At 43.5% G+C, this 21,601-nt stretch overlaps 1 protein-coding gene across 1 annotated transcript; it reads left to right on the top strand.

Moving 5' to 3' along the window:
- The first annotated feature begins 1,506 nt into the window (after positions 1 to 1,506).
- LOC140515285 (homeobox protein CDX-4-like) lies at positions 1,507 to 21,386 on the top strand. Its single transcript, XM_072625909.1, has 4 exons — positions 1,507 to 1,905; positions 4,835 to 5,356; positions 15,817 to 15,959; positions 20,524 to 21,386. Exons 2-4 carry the CDS (start codon positions 4,930 to 4,932, stop codon positions 20,662 to 20,664), a joined length of 711 nt encoding a protein of 236 aa, XP_072482010.1. The 5' UTR covers positions 1,507 to 1,905; positions 4,835 to 4,929; the 3' UTR covers positions 20,665 to 21,386.
- Positions 21,387 to 21,601: the final 215 nt, after the last annotated feature.

Consider the following 21,601-nt stretch of genomic DNA (forward strand, 5'->3'; position numbering starts at 1 on the left):
CTCACTCCAACTGGGGCAAGACTCCACCCTCTTCAAACTTGGTAGGACAATCCTGCTTCGTTTCCCAGCCAAGCATCTTTTGTTTTCTACCTCCATGAATGGATTCAACCCTTTTGGTGAGTGTGCCAAACCCAGAGTGGACTTTGTCACTCAGACTCGGGCAGTGTGATGGAAGGGTTACCAACGACCACCACACTGCACACCAGGGATACCAGAATTCTGTAACTGACGAAGTGAAGTCAGCAAAACCAGAAAGATAGTATACACAGTAGTGAAAACGACGTAAACAGAACTAAACGTCATGCAATTAGAAAGAAACCGAGCTTGGCCCTAGAGAGGCGTTGAAAACTCCCTCCTCCCTTCTTTACTGAGGTTGGAGACTACAGCTCTGTAACATTATATGTCAGACTCTGGTGGCAAGTTGGACTGCTTTTTTTGGACATCGTTACCAGGGGTGGCTGGGGGAAGGGGGAGGGTAAGATAGTCTTATAAATGAAAACAATGTTTAAAAAGGGGGTGCAGGGAAACAAGCATTTATTAAACACCTACTATGTGTTATGTGTCTGAGGCAAGATTTGAACATAGGTCTTCTTGACTCTATCCACTATGCCACTAGGATAGCTGTATGATTTTTTAAAAATAGATCTGTACTAGTGAATTTCCCCACACTTAGGCCACCAGTTGAACTTGTAAATTCCTCTGATTGTGAGCTGGAGCTGGGCTTTATTTATCTTTGCTCTAAGTTCCCTTCGGGCTCTAACTACTGCAACCCTTCCGTGAATGGAACAGCTCCAAGGGAAAAAGAAAATTAGCTGAGAGCTAAAAGAAAAGGTAAGTTTGGGAAGGGATGGGGAATGAGAATTGTGATCCTAGGGCAGCTGAAACTGCAAGTCTCTGGTATAAACACCTAGAATGTGTCTCCCTCCCTCCTTTCCCCTGCCTCCCACTCAGACACTTCAACTGTGCCCATTAGTGCGAGTATATCCAACTAATGGTTGTGTGAACTTGGACCAACAATCTCAATTGTTTCGTCTGTAAAATAAGGATAAATATTGGGGACATTGTCCCACCTCACAGGGTGGTTATGGGGATGGAAGTTATGAGCTTTATTCTTATTCCGTTTCAAGGACTAAGAGAGCCAAGTCAGCTATCGCGAGTCAATTTTCCAGTGGCTCAGGGCTTAGTTCTGGCCCCTGAGTTCCCAAGTGCTACCCAATGAGGAGAAAATGCATTTTTGCTTGGTTCATCTGTTGCTTAAAAATCTCAGGGAGGGCCTCGCCCCAGGTCAGGTGGACTGCATTTGCACACACACACACACACACACACACACACACACCCCGTCTTCTGCCACAGGCTAGATACTGGGGAGGGGGGAGGGGAGGAGGGTGGTATTAATTAGATCAGAAGACTAGATCATAGATCATAGGGAATCATATGAATATATTTGGTCTGAGTTCCACTCCCAGAGGGGCTGCTCGCTCACTCAACAAAGATAAGCTGCTACCTAATCAGAGAATCTATCGCAAGCTGTAGGTGAGCTCGGGCAAGTTTCATCCCAGCTCTGACAACCACTTTTCAAGAGGACTCTCCCAACTCTGCCCATTTTTAAGCTGAGGACCCTTGTAGCCCCCACATTTGGTGTTCTAAGGTCCTTCTGGGCACTGACATTCTATGGTCTGAGGACCCTCCCAGCTCTGGCATTCTCTGTTCTAAAGTCCCTCCCAACTGTACGATTCTATAATCTAAGGACTCTCCCCGCTCTGACATTCATGTTCCAAGGTCCCTTCCAGTTCTGACATTCTGTGTTCTCAGGTCTCTTTCAGCTCTAGCATTCTGATTCCCAGAGGCCCTGAATTCAGACAGGAGTTTGGGCAGCTGACAGCAGTGTCCTGGAACAGGGAACAGGTGAGCACACCCCCTTTCCACCTCACCAGAGGTAGCTCTTGGGAGAGTAGCACCCCCTCCATCCCAAACCCTTCCCTCCCCTACCTCCTTTGCTGTCCCGAGTGCAAGAGAACCCACCATCAACTTCCAAGGTACCTCACTCCATCTGGCGTTGCTGGGCCTGGGGGCTTACCTTCAGCATCTGGCTGTGAACTGGTTCCCAAAGTCCGTAACCAGTTTACCTAGCCCCAGAGACAAAGTAGCAGTGACTTAAGGAGAAGACTGACTTGTTTCCTTGGGACTCCTGCCCCTCTCTCCCAAACTCATCTGCCCAAGCCCACACACAACAGGGAATACAGCACCAAAGAGAGACAAGTTGTGTCTAGTTGCGGGCCAAAAATCAGCTTGCTGATTGGCAAGAGCAAGCACAGAAAAGCTACCCAGGCCTTAGAACACAGAACCCACAGACAAGAGAGTTCACTGTCCAATGCAACAGCTCAGCAGTGGGCTAAAGTGGCCACTGAGAAGTGCTTGCTTAGAGGGATATAGGTATCCTCCTGGCTCAGCTGATTTGGGATGGGTGGACAGGCCAGTGAGAGAATACATTAGTAGGTTCATAGCAAGTTTGAACTCAAAGGGATGTTTAAATGGAAAATGTCAGAACAGGAAAAGGGGACCTTAAAAGTCAACTTGTCCCACCCCACTCCCTCATTTTACAGGTGGAGAAACTGAGGCTCCAGGAAAATTTTGACTTGCTTGTTTTCACTGACAGCCAGGATGTGACCACAGGTGCTCTGATTGTCAGGCTAGTGATATGTCTCCCCCAATCCTTTTGACCCTGTCTTGGCTTCTCAAACCCTGAATGAGAATTCCCCACTGAATGACTTCCTCACTTGATCTGTTTTTTTTGTCATTTTTAATTTCTTTATTATTTTGGAGGCCGGGTCTCCCTGCTCAGTAAGGTTAGAAGTGCACTAGTCCATCACAGTGGATCCTACCTGAATCAATCCAGCTCTCCTTAGGCACCCCAAGCAATTCACTAGCCTCAGCCTCCCTGGTGGCACCAGGTTCATCAGAATGACTTCCTTTCTGCACACTGTCCCTCTGCTCTCCCTCGAGGAGGATCCCATGATCTTCCATGCCTGGAAGAGACTCCTTTCTCCCCCATTTCCAATGATCAAAAAATACTTTCTTTCCTTCATGCTTCCACTCAAGGTACTGCCCCCTCTGGGAAGCCTTCCCTGAAAATCTCTCTTTCCAGGAATTCTTCATGAATCTCTCCTTTACCATCCTCACCATCTAATATCAGCTGACTTGTGTAGGGCTTTGAAGTTTACAGGGCACTTTACATACATAATTGGGTTTGTGTCTTTCCTTGGGTCAGTCTGGTTTTTGTACACATCCTTGACTCCCTCACCTCCATCACCCATTCCCCCTCCCTCAGCACCAATAGGCAAAGTTCTTAGAAAGCAGAAATGTATTTATTTTTTAATATAGGTATTTCTTTTGAGATTTAGATTTTTGAGATTTTTCTTTTTAGCAATCATCAACAAACCCAAACATTCAAGCACAGAGAGAAGAGAAAAAGAGGATCATATACAGAATTCTCAACTTTGGTTACATGCAGTTTTTAATAATTCACAAAAATAATTTATAAGAATAATTTCACAAATTGCCTGTTTTATCTCTTTATCCTCCTCTGGTCTTTTATTTCTGTAGATTTTTGTTTCTGCTGATGTATTTTTCTTTCTTTTTTTTTGCATCTGTGTCATTTTCCACTATCGCCCAATTCCCTCTGTTTAGCCAATGCTATTTGACATCTTTGTATTCCTGGCTTGAGGCACAGAGCCCTGTCAGCAGACTGAATGTTTGCTGAGTTGATTACAAAAAAAGTTCTAGTTTGGGAAGGGAGATTATCCAGAGGTGGGGAACCCACAGCCTTCTAGGTCCTTGATGTGGAGTTTTGACTGAGTCTGAGTTTGACAGAACAAATCCTTTTAACGGAATGTGTTCTGTGAAGTTTGGATCCAGTCAAAGGGCCACACTCGAGGACCTAGAGGGGATTTGTTCTGTGAAGTTTGGATTCAGTCAAAGGGCTGCACTCAAGGACCTAGAGGGCAAGTATTTGTTTGGTGAAGTTTGGATTCAGTCAAAGGGCCATACTCAAGGACCTAGAGGGTCACATGTGACCTTGAGGCTAAGAGTTCCCCACTCCTGCATAGGCTATCTAGCCAGAAGAGGTCTTAGACATCACCCGGTACCAAGAGGCAACTAAATGACTGGAGTCAGTGAGACCCATATTCAAATGTAGCTTCAGACATTTACTCGCTATCTGCCTCAGTTTCCTCCTCTGTGAAGTGGGCATAAAAATAACCCATTTCCATGGGTTGTTGAGGGAATAAATGAGATATTGGTAGAGTGCTTTCCCAACTTTACAATGCTACGTAAATGTTAGCTATTATTATTCCCCACTCCCTTATCTCTCAGAAAAGGTGCCCAAGGGTCAGAGACAAGAGATGATCTAGGTCTTTTATTTCAAATATCCATCAGATACCTATCCTGACTCAAGTTTCTGGAGTAGAATTTGGTGGAGTAGATTTCAGGTCATCCTCTCAGCCTACCAGAAATCCAAATAAAACCAATCAACCCCCTTCTTAGATAAGTCTTCTTTGTCTTGGATATAAATTCTATAGGAAGTCTCCCATTCTGTTTACCCTCAGGGACAAAGTGTAGAGATACAATTTGTCCATGGAGGGGTGGAGCTGATATGATAAGTTTCATCCCTGAATCTGACCCAGGCAAAAGAATCCTTAAAAACTGGACAAGGTAGACAGTCAGTGTTTGATTGAGTACAAATACATTATTTGAGCTCCTTGTGACTTCAGAAAGAACCGGGGTCCAAGATACTAGAGGGAGCACAGGGTCCTGAGTAATCAAGCTTTATTTTTAGGGCCAGCTGCATCAAGGAGCTGAGTGGGAAAGAGAGAACGCAAGAATGACTAGGCCTGGTGGGATGGCCTGACCAGACTTCTGAGAACCAAGTCCATGAATTATCTTCTCGAAGAGGATTTGAAGATGTATCCAGGATCCTTTAGGTACAACAGCCACAGTGGAGGCAGTCGTGGCCCCTATGGTCACCTACAGAACCCCAGCTTTGGACCAGGGCCAGCCTATGCATACTATGTGGGATACCATCAAGTGACCCACTTGGATGGCCATAGGCAGTGGTTTGGGAACTGGGGGTCTCCCTACACCCCTCCAAAAATGGACTGGATGTCCTCTGGTGAAGACCCCACAGACCATGTGAGGAAATCTTCATCAAGCAAGACCTCCTACAACTCCCCTGACCCCACTAGCCTGCCACTTTCTGGCACCCCTGGAGAGTACTCTCCCAAGGATGTGGAGCCCCACTGCTGCAGCAGAAATGGCCAGCACACCTATGCTTGGATGCAAAAGACCATGGGATACACAGGTAAGGTCTAAATAGCCCCAGCTCATTGTTACCCAATCCACCTAGGCTCTTCAGACTTAAGCTAGTCTCAAAGGTCTCTTCCAACCCCCTTATTTCATAGAAGAAAAAACTGATGTCTATGGGAGGTGGAGGTGGGGGTGGGGAGGAAGAAGTATATCCTTGGATCTGAAAGGGACCTCAGGAGTCATTTAGTCCAACTCCATTTTACAGAGAGGAAACTGAGGCCCAGAGAAGCCAAGTGACTTGCCCAGGGTCACCCAGGGAATAAGTAGCAAAGTGAGAATTTGAACCTACACCAAACTGCCTCCAGAGATGAGGGAATTTTGGCCTTCACACAAATCACACCCTGCCCCTAATCTAGATAGGACAAGGTACTGTATTTATCTTTTGCCCTCTATAGGTGAGAGGAAGACCAAGGTAAGGTAGGAGAAAGTCACAATATCTTTCTATACTTGTGCAAATTGGTGCAATCCCTGTCTGTGGATATAAGCAGGCTTTTTGCCTAATGCAGAACAGTCGCTCCCCACCCCTATCAGGTTTCTATCTTTTCTTGGCCCAGCATCAAATGTGCCTGGTGGCCTGGTGGGAAGGGCCTGGTGCGGAGGGGCGGAGGAGGGCAGCACAGTTAGCTAGTGGAATAGGTCAAATTGTCTTGATCCTGGAATTCATGAACAGAGAGAGAGCCGGTAGAATTAGACAGAAACTTGGAGATCACTGAATCCAAATCCTCTGATTTTATCTCTTTTTTGAGTGATAGCAAAGAATCCTTTCCTGCCCCTCCTCCCCACCTAAAAAAAAAGAAAGAAAAAAATCAAACCAAACACCTTCTCTGGAACAGAGCACTGAATGTCAGAAATGGATAGAAATGCTTCCACCAGCCTCATTTCCTTTAGGAAACCATAGCAAGACTCATCGAGATCAGCTACAATAAGGACCTTCCTAGGTCAGAGTTGGAAGGATCCTTGGGGATCCAACACCTTGTTCAACTCCCTCATTTTCCAGAGAATAAGGACAATGAGACCAGTCAGAGTAATGAAGCTGTCTGAGATTACATAGCTAATGATAGGCTGAAGATACACTCGAATCCAGATCTCTTGCATTTCTGACAACACTCCTCTTACACCTACAAATTTCTCTTCCTTAAAAACTCTGAAAAGCATCATCTCATCAGGTGAAAAGCCTTATGATGAGGAAAGAAGGTGGTAGTCTCACTAGGGTATTTGATAACATTGAGCTACACCAGTGTGTCCAGGATCTGTATTTCCATGGGGTGAATAGGAAAGAGAAAGGAAGGGGCGGAGGTACCCCCCAGTGTTGTTCAAGAGTTTCTCTAGCCAGAAGGGTTGGCACTTCCACCCCAATCTCCCACCCTCACCTCCACAGCCAATCAGATGATCGAACCTTTCAGAAACTGACTGGTGCTCAGACATCAGTCACCCAGTCTATCCCTGAGTCTGCACTGGGAGACTTTGGGGCATATTAGATCCTGCTAGAGGTTTTGTCCATCTAAGGCATGGAAAGACTGTTGTCTCCTCCCTCTAATGAGGAAATTTTAAAGGAAGAAGCTTACTGATACATCACCACACATCGACTGCCCTTCTAGGAGTCACACGAGTGGAATGATAGTTCTAGCAAGCAAACCACCACTCCTGTACTGTATACCTGAAGGGAAACTTAGTAACCTTAGGACCAGGGAAAATCCCAAAGTAGATTCGCCTACTATTTCCTTAGTGTTTCTTAATCCATCATTGATCTGAGCTTTTTCTTTTCTAATCTTGTCAGAGCTAATCATAATCATGCCCCAGTGCTCTCAAGCACCTCTCCGGGACTCCAAGTTCCAATTGCTCTTCTGCATTGGTGGAGTTAATTTCTGCTCTGGGAGATCTCTATGCTAATAAAATTTCAAGTCTGTTCCAAACAAATTTCTAAACTTAAGAGTTCCCATTATTCACTCTTTAAAAATGAGAAAATTGAGACCCCAAGAAGGGAAGTCATTACATGAAATATGCAGCAAGGAAATGATGGGGCTGGCACTGTGGCATAGGTCTTCCAATTCTAACCTTGGTGCCCTCTCTGCTATACCAAGATATTTTCTTTCTGTGTGATCTGTGTAGGGAGGCATCTGACTAGCTGTGATGGCTATCTTAGACAGCCATTGCTAGAGTTATTAATGGAGAAGGATACCCTAGAGGAAAGTCCTAGAGAGGTAAGGGCTAGAAATGGGGTAAGGGGAGCAATGATTTCTCTGCTCTGAATTCTTAGAAAGACTTGTCTTTGCACTTTCTTGTGCTAAAGTTGGAATAATAATACCCAGTAATAGGACTGATGCCATTGATGCTTACTAAATATACGTACATGGGCAGAGTCAATATTATTATTCTCATTTTACAGATAAAGAAACTGAGGCTAGTAAATTTCTAAACCCTGGGACTGGTCCCCAGATCTCCTGACTTCAATTCTTTACTATACCAAGAGTACAAAGCTAATAGACTCATTTTAGGACTAAGTTCACAACTTTGACCTCCCAGGCTCAGAGTTCTAACCATCTGAGATAAGTGACCCAAACAACCTCAGTCTGGAGTAAGGTCAGGAGAGTAATTTTCTTGGAATACCTGGGAATCCAAACCTTGTCTTCTGCCCTGAACCAAAGGGTGTGAGGGAGGATCCTGTGGATTTTGTCTCGACTCAACAGTATTGCACGCAGAAAAATATCTAGAGAGTTTAGGCACAGGTGAAAGAATCCATAGAATTAAGAGGATATAGAAACCTTAAAGCACCAGTTCAAACAATCACCCAAGCAACAAGCATTCAATAAGCACCTACTGTGTACCCCACCAGGCCTTAGGGATAAAAGTACAAGGGATGAAACAACTTTAACTCTGGAGGACCTTGCATGCTAAAGGGGAAGACCACAAGGAAATGTAGACATATACGTATACATCCAGAAAAATGCAAGGTGATTAGAGAGGAATGGAGGGAGAGAAGGAGAGAGAAGGACGGCACTTAGCAGCTGAGACAATCAGGAAAGTTTTCTTGAAGGTGGTATTTGCACTGTGTCTTCAAGGAAGAGAGGGATTCTGTAAGGTGGAGGTGTCTGAGCTCAGGATATTGGAGACCTTAGGACACAGGTTGACAGGACCCAGAGGGACCTTGGGGATTTTCTTGTCCAAGACTGGGAAGTGACTTACCTAAGGTCACATAGGTACTATATGGTATAGGCAGAATTGGAACCCAAATAATGTGAGGAAACGGGAGGAGGCACAGGGGTGGGAGATTAGGACTTCTAAAGGAGATGAGAAACCAAAGGCTCTGGAATACCTGGCCCTTCCCTCCCCCTAGGCTGGGGATGGGACAGCCAGTTTGCACCTGTGCTGGATTGCCGTATGCCAAACGGCTTTCACCACCTCCTGGAGGCTGTGCCCTCACAGGCAGTGTCAAGTAAGGAGTTAAGCAATCATCCAGCAACTTTGATCCCGGGAGAAAAGTCATGTGTGACTTGTTTCTTTCCCAGAAAGACTTGCCTCACCTGTTTGACTCCCTGGTCTGGGCCCAGCTCAGAAAGAGTGTCAAGCAAAGGTTGATGGAGAAGGTGGACTGCTGACCTTAGATCCTAGGCTTAGAGTTGTAAGGGACCTCAGCTAGTCCACTCCTTTTCTTTGACAGAAGGGGAAACTGAGTCCCAGAGGAGGAAGTGATTTGCCCAGGTGACACACAGGATCCTAGCTGTAGAGATGCAAGAGACCTCAGAAAGTTATTGAATCCAACCCCCCCATTTTACAGAGGAAGAAACTGAGGCCCAGGGAGGGGAAAGGACTTGTCTAGAGCTGCAGTCATTTCTCCTCCCTGGGCCTCAGTTTCCTCCTCTGTAAAAGGAGGGGACTAGACTAACTGGCCTCTGGGGTTCCCTTCTGGCTCTAGTTCTCTGGCTCTCAGAGGATTGTCTAGCCTTGTTAGTGGGAGTCTTCCCCTGAGTCTTAGGTTCCGAGATCCTCTCTGTCCCAGGGGGCACCTAGCCCTTTGAACACTTCTCTCGCCTGCCTCCAATACAGCCACCTTTGATGTGCGGTCCCTCACAAAGGGAAAGCTGGCCTTCCACAAAGGGTGATGATTTTCACAGCAAATAAAGAAGCCTGGTCTGGCCTTAATTGTCCCCCCCCCAAAAAAAAACTGTTAGAGGGAAGGGGAGGGCGGGGAGTCCCAGAGAGGGGAGTGCTGGGCTTTATGGGCTCTGAGACTGAGGCCTGCACTCTTTCTCCTCCTTCATTCTAGTCTAGTGCCTGGCAAGCCAAAGAATGGGGAGAAAGGGAAGGGGGGAGGGGAAAAGAGGGAGAGTGCTGTCTCTGGGAGCAAGACCTTAGGTGTTAAGCCCCTAGCTGGTTGGGAGGCAGCCCCTTATAACTGGGGAGTCTGGTGGAATAGAGAGAACATAAGATTTCAAGGCAAAGGACCTGGGTTCCAATCCTGCTTCTGCTACTGCTTACCTGTGTAACCTTGGACAAGTCAGTTTCCCTCCCTAGGCTTCACTTTATCTTTCTGAAAAAAAATGAAGGAATTGTAATAAATTTCTTAAGAGTCGGGAAGCTCTAGGTTTGCATTCTTCCTCATACCAGTAGTGTGAGCTGAGGCAAATCATTTCTTCTCCCCAGATCTCAGTTTACCTTTGAAACAAGAGAGTTGAACTAGATAGACTTTGAGGTCATTTGTAACTCTACACCTAGGATCCTAGGTGTGAATCTGAGCAAGTCCCTTCCCCTCCCTGGGGCTCAGTTTCCTCCTCTGTAAAATGAAGGCATTGGCCTCTGAGGTCCCTTCTGGCTCTACGAGGCTGTGACTGTTAGATCTAGAGTTAGGTTATCGAACCTGGCTTAGCCCCATTTATACTGGTTGGAATCTTTTTTTTTTTCCAGTAGGCAAAATCTGACCTGAGGGTATCAGAGAATCTGATTCGGGAAAAGCCCTGTTAGCCTGTTTTCTATCGTATTTTTAACATAGAAATAGGCTTTTCAAAGGGAGAAGGGGAAAAAGATGGAATAGGATGATGCGGAAAGGTACTGACCCTTCTTGGAATGTCTACTACAGTGCAGTCTAGGGAGTCACCCTATCATTATTTGTGTATTACTATTCATAATAGTTTACATTTTTAAGTGTATTACTATGTGACTGGCAGTATGCTAAGCATTTTACAAATACGATCTCATTCTATCCTCACAGCAACCCTGGGAGGTAGGTACTATTATTATCATCCCCATTTTTACAGTTGAGGAAACTGAGGCAGGGGTTCACTGACTTGCCAAGGCTCTGTAGAGCTAGAAAATTTCTGAGGTGGGATTTAAACTCAGGTGTTCCAGACTCCTGGTTCAGCACTCCAGCCATGGCACTATCTAGCTGTTTCCAATCTTTTATTTTTGTATCATCCTCATTTCTGCATGTATCCCTCCCACAGTCCCTACACAGCCTTAGGGAAAAAAAAAACAGTTCAGCAAAAACTAACCTATTCCTGTAGTCTGTCAGCATAAGCACTATGACCCCATAGTCCCCCACCTCTGTAAAGAAGAGAGAGAGAAGTGACTTGAGTCAATTCTTCAGGGAGCTACTTTAAGAGATTCATTGTATTATTGTGAACACATGAAGGAAAAGAGAAGCAACAGGTTTCTCTCATCACAAGACTTTGACCAAGAGGGAGTCAGAAAGCAGCCCCATGTGACCAGATTTTAAAGAAACATTGTACATTGCTAAAACAGAAAAGCTTTGAAAGGGGCACCTGGAGTACCTGGGGCTTGGGGCTTCCATAGGATTTGTTTGGACACAGTTCTCTACTTGGGAAGAGGGAAAATTGACCTGGCCTGAGCTGAATTCATCTACCTTGAGACAAATAATTGACCCAAGGATTAGTATCTGAGATGAGGTAGTAATTGGGGGAGTTGGGGGAAGGGTAAGAGAAAGTGGCCTCTCTCTATCTCTCCTCCACTACAAATGCTTCTTTCTTTTCTCTTTTTCCAGTCCTCTCATTCCCTTTCCTTTCCATCCCATCCTATTCTCTCTAGTAGATCTCATCTTCTGTCAATCCACACTCTCTCACTAAATCAATTTCTTTCCATCTACTGGTGGATTCTCCATTACCTATAAACATGCCCATGTCTCTTCCATTCTTATATTATCCTTCCATCCCCATTAACTTTTGCCCTCTATCTCTTCTCTTTTTCGAGGCTGAATTCCTTGGGGTCATCTACAATTTTCATTTTTCCCCTCTCATCCTCTTATTGAATCTTTGCACTGAAGCTACTACCTCCAAAGCCACTAATGTACTCTTAATCCCCAGATCTGTTGTACTGGGGAGTACCTTTTCTCAATCCTCAGTCTTCTTGGCCTCTCTGCAGCCTTTTGCCCCATGTCTTACCATCTTCTCCTTTGACATTTTCTTCTCCCTAGGTTTTTGGGACACTACTCTCTCCATATTCTCCTATCTCTCAGACTGTTCCTTCTGGGTCTATTTCTAGGTTATACCCACAAAGTATGAATATCCCTCAAGGCTCTGTCCTGGGCCCTCTTCTTCCTTTATACCATTTCATTTGGTGATCGCATCAATTCCCATGGATTCAGTTATCTGCATGATAATGATTCCCAACTCTACTGATTCAGCCCTAGTCTCCACACTCACATCTCCAACTACCTATTGGCCATTTTAGACTGGATCTTAAACTCATAGTGTCCAATACTAAACTCACCATCTCCCCCTCCCCCAAGTCTTTTCCTCCTCCTAACTTTCCTATTGCTATCCACCATCCTCCCAGTCACCCAGGCTCACAACCTAGGCATCATCCTGAATCCTCACTCTCTCTGTTGCCAAAATCTGCTCATCTGGAACATAACATACAACCATTCTCCTCTCTGACACCATCATCACCCTGGTGTAAACCCTGACCACTATTGGACTATTGCAATAGCCTGTTGGTGGGTCAGCCTGCCACAAGTATCTCCCCATTCCAGCCCATCCTCCACTCAACTGTCAGATTGATCTTCCTGAAGAGAAGGTCTGACCACACCACCCAGCCCCCCCCCCCCATTCAACGAACTCCAATGACTCCCTGTTGGCCTTCAGGATCAAATAGAAAAATCCTCAGGTTGGCTTTGAATACCCTTCCTAACCTGGGCCCCTCCTACCTTTCCAATCTTCTTACACCTCTCCCCACCGGCCCTCCATACTCTGATCCAGGGACACTGACCTCCTTGCTATCATTCACATAAAATACTCTATCTCTCAGCTCCAGACATCTTCACTTGCTGCATCCCCCAGCCCTTGCCTAGAATACTCTTCCTCTTCATCTCTGCTTCCTGGGATCCCTGGCTTCCTTCAAGTCTCAGTCACAATCCTACCTTCTGGCCCAGAAGCCTTTCCTCCTTAATGTTGGTATTTTACTTCTGAGGCTACTCCTGACTGTTGGGAGCAGCTAGGTGATGCAGTGGACAGAACAACAATGCAAGAGTCAGGAGGACCTGAGTTCAAATCTCACCTCAGACACTTGATACTCACTAGCTGTGCGACTTTGGGCAAGTCACTTAACCCCAATTGCCTCATCCTGGGCCATCTTCAGTCATTCTGATGAATATCTGATCACTGGATTCAGAAGGCTCTGGAGGAGAAGTGAGGCTGGTGACCTGAACAGCCCTCCCTCACTCAAAACAAAGTCAAGCGCAAGTCATGTCACCATTTCTCTGAAGAAGGTCTTCTTCACCAATGAAGGATGAACACACACACAATCCTGACTGTACATAATGGCTTGCATATTGCTTCCCCCATTGTGCTGTGAGCTTCTTGAGAACAGGGATTGTTTTTTACCTTTATGTGTATCCCTAGCACTTAGCACAGGGCCTGGTACCACAGCAGGGGCTTGGTTAATATTACTTGACTGAGTGTCTTGCTTTTTCCTCTCCTCCGTGGAAGATAAGGTTGGTCAGATGACAGAGGACTTGAATGTTAAGCTGAGCATCAGACATTTTGTAGGTTTATTTTGTCATCAAACAAGGAAGACTCTTAGATCATGAGCACCCTCATGGTTCATGGGATTAAGTACCTTTGAGATGGAGTGGAACCTCCTCATTTAACAGATAAGGAAACTAAAGCCCAAAAGGGCAAGTGATTCTAAAGAGAGTTCTTCACCCAGCATTTGAGGGCAAGTGGAATGTTTCCAGCCCCAGTGAGTGCTAAGGAAACTCATCAGTTGAATTTGGGGAAAACACTATCTATTCAAAAGTTCAGTTCAATAAATCTGTACCCATCTGATGCAGTAAACAGAATGCTGGACTTGAGGTCAGTAGGATCTGAGTTCTAGTTCTGCTTCAGACACCAACTAGCTATGTGACCCTAGGCAAGTCACTTCACCCTATTTGCCTTGGTTTCCTCATCTGTAAAATCAGCTGAAGAAAGAAATGGCAAACCACTCCAGTATCTTTGCCAAGAAAACCCCAAATGGTATCACAAAAAGTCAGACACAACTAGAATGACCGAACAACACTTCTCAGAGTTGTGATGATCAAATGAAATGATATTTATAAGGTGCTTTGCAAATCATAAAAGCTAGTATATAATGAACATTTATAATGCTAGTTACCATTATTACTATCATTAAGCTCCATTGTGTTTGTGCTAGGAGAGATGCAGAATTTACACAAGACATAATCCTTACACTCCTAAAGATCCAGTTCTAGTAGGGGTGACCCCTTGTAACACAAACACACACTCTAGGAATGATTGTCTCCTGCCATAATCACTTCCTGCCTGGCACAGAATGAAGGAGGTTATAGTCTCACCTCCTCAGCCCCATTCAGACCACATCTATGTTCCAGAACAATGTGCTCAGATCTAGATATATTTTTGGAAGGACACTGGGTAACTGAAGAGGGATTGGGGACTATGTTTTATAAGCATCAGCTGAAGGAAGCGCTGGCGACTTAGAGAAGACTTGATTTGTTTGCAGAAGCTCCCAAAGTAGGCGATAATGCCCCTGGAGGGCACTAGAATAATGGAGGTGGGGCTGCCAGATTAGTAGCCTCAGGTGCAATTGGGAAGTGTTGAATAAAAATAAGGGAGCTGTGGAAATATAAAGAAAAAAGAGAATTTTGAAAAACCGTTCATACGTGTTTCATCTATTGTATAACAGAGTTAAAGTAGTAGTGATTACATTATTTTCAAAAAAGACACACAAAATGCAAGTTACAACTGATCAGTGGTCAAATCAGCTGACAGTTCTTAATAAGTAAGTGTTGGCAGGGGAGCGCATCAAAAATTGTCAGGAAGTCCAGCATGCAGTGGCAGGAATATGTGCATGTAATGACTTGTTTACAGTATGATAGTATACAGTTACAAGATGCAATGTTCCATCATCAAAATTTCAATGCAGGAAAAAGCTGTACAAATTTACAATAAATTATTAAATTTAAGATGTATCATTTTTTAAAAAAATTATATTATTTGAAATGATGTACGTTTCCAAAAAAAAAAAATTCACAACATTAAAGGGTTAAAGAAAGTAAAGTTTTAGAAGGACACTGAGTAATTTTTTTTTTTAAAGTGAATAGGCCAATTAAGTTTGGAAACCTCTAGTTTAGTCCCAGAGGGCAAACCTAGAAACAATGGTGGAAATCACAGTTGGGCTCAAAATAGTCAAGAGAGCATGGGGTTTGAATTGGGTGGATCTCAGTTGAAATCTCAGCTTTGCCTCTTATGTAACCTTTGGGCAACTGGCTTCACTTCTCTGCATCTCATTTTTCTAATCTGTAAAATAAAGCAGAGAATAGATGGGAGTAGACTAGATCAGTGGTGTCAAACTCAAATAGAAACTAAGGCCCCTCATATATAGGATCCTTGTGGGTGCATATTGACTTAGAAAATCATATATTAACATTATCTATGGTTTATTGTATTCTAAAATTTATTTTGTTAAATATTTCCCAATGACATTTGAATCTGCTTTAAGGAACGCTAGGAAGTGTGGCCACAATGCAGCCAGGAGGTCTCGTGTTTGACAACTCTGGGCTAGATGATCCCTGGAGTCCTTTCCCACTCTAAATCTTCAGATTCTATCATTAGAGCTGGCCAGAAGTAGGAAAAAGTGAATTTTCCATCACTGGCTGCTTTCTGATTGGGAATATCTCACATCTGTATAGCTCTTGAACATAGATGATCTCTTTTGGTCCTCACAAGAATCCTGGGAGGGAGATGCAATAATTATTACCATTTTATAAATGTGAAAACAGAGGCAGACAGAGGTTAAATGACTTGTGCAGGGTGTCTGAGGTAAGGGTTGAAATCGGGTGTTTGGGGATTCAAGTGCATTACTCGAAATCATTGCACCATCTGGCAGCCATGGGGTGTTTCTGGCCTCTCTCAGGTAAAGGTTAGTCTAGATGTGTGGCAATTTTCCTTCATGCTCAAATCCAGATGTGTCTTCTCTTTCAAACAGGGAAAACAAGAAAAGAGAAGTACAGAGTGGTTTATACAGATCATCAGAGACTGGAGCTGGAGAAAGAATTTTACTTCGCTAGATATATCTCCTCACCACGACGGTTGGAACTGGCATCTTCTTTGAACCTTTCAGAAAGACAGGTAAGTAGAGTATACTGGGCCTTCAGGGTTTTCCAAGAGTCACTACCAGGGACTTAGCAGAAGAATGAGGTGACACAGGGAGGTTAATAGTAGTCTCTGGAGTCAGAAATCTTGGGCTCAAACCCTGGTGCTGCCATCTGTTACCTATGCAAGTTTGGGCCAGCTGGTTCATCTCTATGGGTCTTATTTACAAAATGAAGGTGGCACCAGAGGCTCCAGGTCTAGATGGAGGATTCTATATTCCTGATAGAATAAATAAGTACTGAAGGATGTTGCTTTTTTAAAGTCTCCTTTCTTGAAGGGATTAGGAAAAAAAGGATTGATTCTCATCTGGGTTCAGATGTATCTTTGGTGGAGGTAGAGGGAAGGCTGAGATGACCTTAATGAATCTTCTTTATCTCAATGATTCTGTGGAAAAAGTTATTTTTTAAAATAAAATCAATTGTGTCACCAGTGAAACTTACAAATGGTAGGAAGTCCTGGTTGGTTGTTGTCCTTTTTTCTCAAAGAGGAACAAAATGACATCACTATATTAGAGTCGAGGTACAATGTGTCTAACTGTGACTGATCAGACCAGTACACGCTTGGAATGCTGTACCATAGGTCAGACACAAATAGTCCATGTGCACATTTGGGGTGGATTCTCTAAATGTGTGCATCTTGTGTCTCTTTTGAGCTTCTTCGGTTCTGCTTTGCTCATAGAGCACAGCAACTTCTCTGATGAGGGCACACCATGCTGGACAGTCCTGTGCCAGTGTCTCCCATGTCATATAATCAATTCTCAAGTTCTTGAAAGATTTCAAAAGTGTCCTTTTATCGCTTCTTCTGACCACCATGTGAGTGCTTGCCCTGTATAAGATCTCCATAAAAGAGTCTTTTAAGCCAGTGTTTGTTTAAAATTCGAACAATGTGGCCAGACCAACTAGGGAGGGAGTCAAAATATATTTTCTGAGCTGATGTCTGGCAGGTTAGCAGATTACCTCATCTACATTGATTTTACTAGGTGATGGCAGTCAGAATTGGAGGTCTGTACCAACCAGTTGGCTTCACCCCTCTTCTAGGCTACAGACTGGACCCTCCAGCAGCCATATCACTTCATGTTTGGGCTCTGGGGCATAACTGCCGAGTATAGCCTGCTACTTCCTATTGGATGCTCTGGAAGACTAGGGATTTGAATTTCATTCTTTGTACTTGTATCTCCAGAGCCTATCCAGTATCTCATAAGGTACATTGTAGGAGATTAATAAATGGTTGTAATTTGAGTGATTGATTGATTGATTCTGGAGATACCAGGAAGAAGGGCCTGAAGTACTACTGGATGGAAGGACTATTTATGCTCAACCTGTGGTAGAACATTCCAAGCTTGTATTGGTCTGATCAGTCACAGTTGGACACACTGTACCTCAACTCTAATATAGTGATGTCATTTTGATCCTCTTTGAGAATTAAGGACAACAATCAACCAGGACTTCCTACCATTTGTAAGTTTCATTGGTGACACGCTCGGTTTTCTTTTAAAAAATAACTTTTTCCACAGAATCATTGAGATAGAGAAGATTCATTAAGGTCAACTCAACCTTCCCTCTACCTCCACTAAAAGCTATATCTGAAACCAGATAAGAATCTATCTTTCTTTCCCTTCAAGAAATGAGACTTTAAAAAATCCTTCAGTTACTTATTTATTCTACCAGGAATACAGAATCCTCCATCTAGACCTGGAGCCTCTTCATTTTGCCAATAAGATCCATAGAGATGAACTAGCTGACCCAAAGTTGCATAGGTAGCAGAAGGTTTGAGCCCAGGATTTCTGCACTTAAAGAAAAGTGCAGTTATCTGTTTCTAAGTCACTGTTAGCTCTCTGAGCATGCATCCCTTCCCATTCCACCCTCCTGGGGTTCTTGTTTAACCAAGGAGAGTGCTGAGAATTTTTCCCATTATTCCACAGTGAAAAGCCCCAAGGTGCCATTCATGACCTGGCAAAGATTTGGGGTGGCCTTTACTCTGTGTGACATGAGTTTCTTGCCAAGAGAGGCTGGTTCTGCCCATCACTACCTTTTCTAAACTTCCCATTCCTCCCTTTAAGTTAGCTGGATGTGTCCCCATGCAGGCCTTGAGAGGGCCTCTAATTCCAACTTTCTGGGCCCCCTGAAACACTACTTGAGTGTCCTCTTCTCTGTTCCTACCCACACACAGCACAGCACAAAATGTACAGTGATATCCATGGGTATGCCTAACTGGGAACTGAAAACTGATCTTGGCCCATCTACCTGATGGGAGATATTTGTTCCTTCCTCTTTCACCCCCTGCTGAGAAAATGAGAGTAGAGGCCAGTAGGAGATTGGGATTTGATTCCAAGGTTAGCTACTAATAGACCCTAGCAGGAGTATTGTGGAGTCCAAGCTGAAAAGGATTTTAGACCACAGAGCATAAAATGGTACTGCTTTGCAACATAAGATCTTAGAAATGGAAAGAATTCCAGAAAACCACCACCAAGAATAGAGAATGTCACAGCTTGAAGGGTCATTAGAAACTAAAGCATTACAATGTGGAACAACCTCAAAACAGAATGTGAGAGTTGGGATGGTCCTGCAAACACAGAATATCAAAGCAGAAGGGATTTTAGAACATGGAATATTCTACAGAGGGAACATAGAACAGAGAATGCAAGATTTGGGAAAGATCTTAGATTATACAGTGCCAGAGCTGGGAGGTGCCTTAAAACATAGAATGTCAGATCTGGGAAGAGTCTTAGAACTTAGAGCTGGGAGGCGCCCAAGAAGGTCAATTTCAAAAACCACCAAAATTCCAGATCTCCAAGCTGTAGGAACTTTAGAATACAGAACACTGGACCTCTCATACAACCTCTTCGAGAGGCTTCATTTTCTTGATGAGGTACCTGGTTTCTTTTTGTTTCATATATTTTTCACTCTCCCAGAGATTGCTTAGAGGGTCAACGAGTCTTTTTTTTTCCTAGTTCCCAAGATGGTGAATTTGGGTGCAACCTATAAAATTACAATAATTTTAAGAGCTAAAAGTTCTCTAACAGTTTCAGGTTTTTACTTCTTTAATCACTTAAATATTTTAGACTCCAGTCTACCCACTTATAAAAGAGGAAAACACATTTGAAATTTTGCTGTTTCTTCTATCCAAAATTGTGAAGACTGGTCAGCCTTCAAGGCATGTTGGGGTCAAGGATGGAGAGAGCAACTGTCTTGCTCTTTTGGTCACTGCAGCTCCACAGTTGTGTGAAAGTCTGGAGGAATGTGACTCCAGATGTCTGCCTAGGACCCCCTTAGTTTTGAGGGCCATCACATCATATTGGCAACTCCTATCGAGCTTACAATCTACCTAAATCTTTTTCAGATAAACTGCTATCCAACCATGATGCTTCTCTATCTTGGCCTTGTGAAGGTGATTTTTTTTTCCTTCGGGCACAAGAGTAAAACTTTATCTCTATAAAATTTTCTTTTATTAGATATAGTCTAATCGATGCTGATACTGTCATCTCATCTCCCTTACCCTTTCCAGAGCTGTTCCATAAGCATGCCATCTAGGCTTTATTCAGGTCCTCAATAAAAGTATCAGAGACCCCTCTCTATGGATCTGCCTCTAAGGGGGCATTTGAGGCTAGTGTTCAACCACAGTTATTTCTTCCACATCTCGACTTTTCCCCTTTGTGGTTTCAATATATCACAGGTCGGTGTCAGAAATTAAATGGGAACTTTGGGGGAGTTTTGTACTGATGACACACGAAAGTTAGCAGATGACATAGAAAATGCTTAGAAAGTCACAAATGTATAAAATGTATGTATAGTATTATATAATAGCAACATATTTTATCTTTTAATAACATAAATATGGACAATTTCTTTTCTCTGGTATGAAGGGAGAAATTTTACAAGGATTTTCTACATCATCAGAATGCTGTGCCGCTAACCCCCAAGATGTGGAAGGGATAAGTGTACTTCTGAATCTGCCTAAATGTATAGAATAATCTCACTTAGTTTCATGACAGAATCTGTCAAATAATGTACTAAAATCAAGGCAAATGCTATCTCCACTCTTCCCTTACCCTGTAGGTCTAGGAAGCCTGTCAAAAAAGGAACTGAGATTAATCTAGAATGCCTTGCACTTCCTCTTTCATTTCACCATGTTATCTTCCAGATATTCATTCATTTACTATCTCTTTACTAGTAGATTCTAGAATCTGTATGATCTTAGACAAATTTCCCTCCTTAGACTCAGTTTCCCCTTCTGTAAGATGAGAGGGTTGCCTAGATTTACTCTGAAGTTTCTCTCAAATCCTATGACATTCTGAGCCTTCAACCAACATAGTAGTTGGTGCAATATTATCCTTTCTCTCCTACTTGACTCCTGTGTGGTTATGGGCAAGTTTCTCCATCTCTTTGTGTCTTCAGCTGCAAAATGGGTAGAACAGCCCTTGAAATACCTACCTCCCAGTACTTTTGTTAGGAGCAAATGAGACATAAAGCATCTTGCAAGTGTTAAAATGTTCCGGAGTCTTCCATTATCAATATTATGATGATTTTTTTTTCTTTTATAGGTGAAGATTTGGTTCCAGAACCGTAGAGCCAAAGAGAAGAAACAAATGAACAGGCAATCCCTTCCTGCTGACAGCAGCCAAGAGTCCTTAGCATGGGATTCAGGCCTGGCTGGCCCTGCTCAAGGGTTAACCCTCATATGATTCATCCCCCCTCTAATCTGGTCACTCTCACCTGTGAGGGCTTGCCTTACATTTGGAAGTAGTGAGTGAGCTCTCAGTAAGGTGAAAGGCAGGGGCTAGATTATAGGGAAGAATCCCTCTCCAATCCCACTAATCCCATTGAGGCAGCTGGTAGTACAGTGGATAGAGCACTGGGCCTGGAGTCAGGGACACCCTAGTTCAAATTCTGTCTCAGGCACTTACTAACTGGGTGATCCTAAACAAGTCACTTAAGATCAGTTTTCTACTCTGTAAAATGGGACAATAATAGCACCTACCCTAACAGGGTTGTAGGGAGAATCAAATGAGTGCATATTCATAAAAAGCACTATGTAAAAAGCATAGCACCTGACCTGTTGTAGGTTATATGTAAATGTTTATTCCCTTACTGTTCTCCTCTTTTCTGGTCACTTTATCTAGAGCATTAGTTAGAGTTTGGAGTGTCAAGTGATGAGAGGACTGGATATAATATCAGAAGAGGAACCTGGGGGTGGGGAGGGAAGGAGATGACATCTGTAGACAAGTTTCCAAAGGGTGGCCAATGTGTAAGTGCCTGGCCCATACTAGTTGCCTAAAAACTACTTGTATAAATGAATGAAGGGAGTAGAAGAGACCTCAGAGACCATCTAAGAAAGGGGAAAACTGAGGTCCAGGGAGGGGAAGTAACTTGCTGTAGATCACACCTAGGATCCTAGATCTAACTATGATTATAATAGTAGTCATATATATATATATATATATATATATGTATATATATATATGTATATATATATATATATATATATATACATATATATATATATATATATATATATATGGTGTTTTAAAGTTTGCAGAACTTTTTGTATAGTTATTTCAGTTGATTCTCACAAGAAATCTGTGAGCAGGTGCTATTTCCATTTTACAAAGAAGGAAGCCG

Source organism: Notamacropus eugenii, chromosome X (genome assembly GCF_028372415.1).
Source record: "Notamacropus eugenii isolate mMacEug1 chromosome X, mMacEug1.pri_v2, whole genome shotgun sequence".
NCBI lineage: Eukaryota > Metazoa > Chordata > Mammalia > Diprotodontia > Macropodidae > Notamacropus > Notamacropus eugenii.

Bases quoted from the DNA above. Each gene is read 5' to 3' on its own strand.
- LOC140515285 (XM_072625909.1), top strand. From the start codon at position 4,930: ATGAATTATCTTCTCGAAGAGGATTTGAAGATGTATCCAGGATCCTTT. The intron at 5,357-15,816 runs GTAAGGTCTAAA...TCTTTCAAACAG, and splicing joins AAAGACCATGGGATACACAG to GGAAAACAAGAAAAGAGAAG. The intron at 15,960-20,523 runs GTAAGTAGAGTA...TTTCTTTTATAG, and splicing joins TGAACCTTTCAGAAAGACAG to GTGAAGATTTGGTTCCAGAA.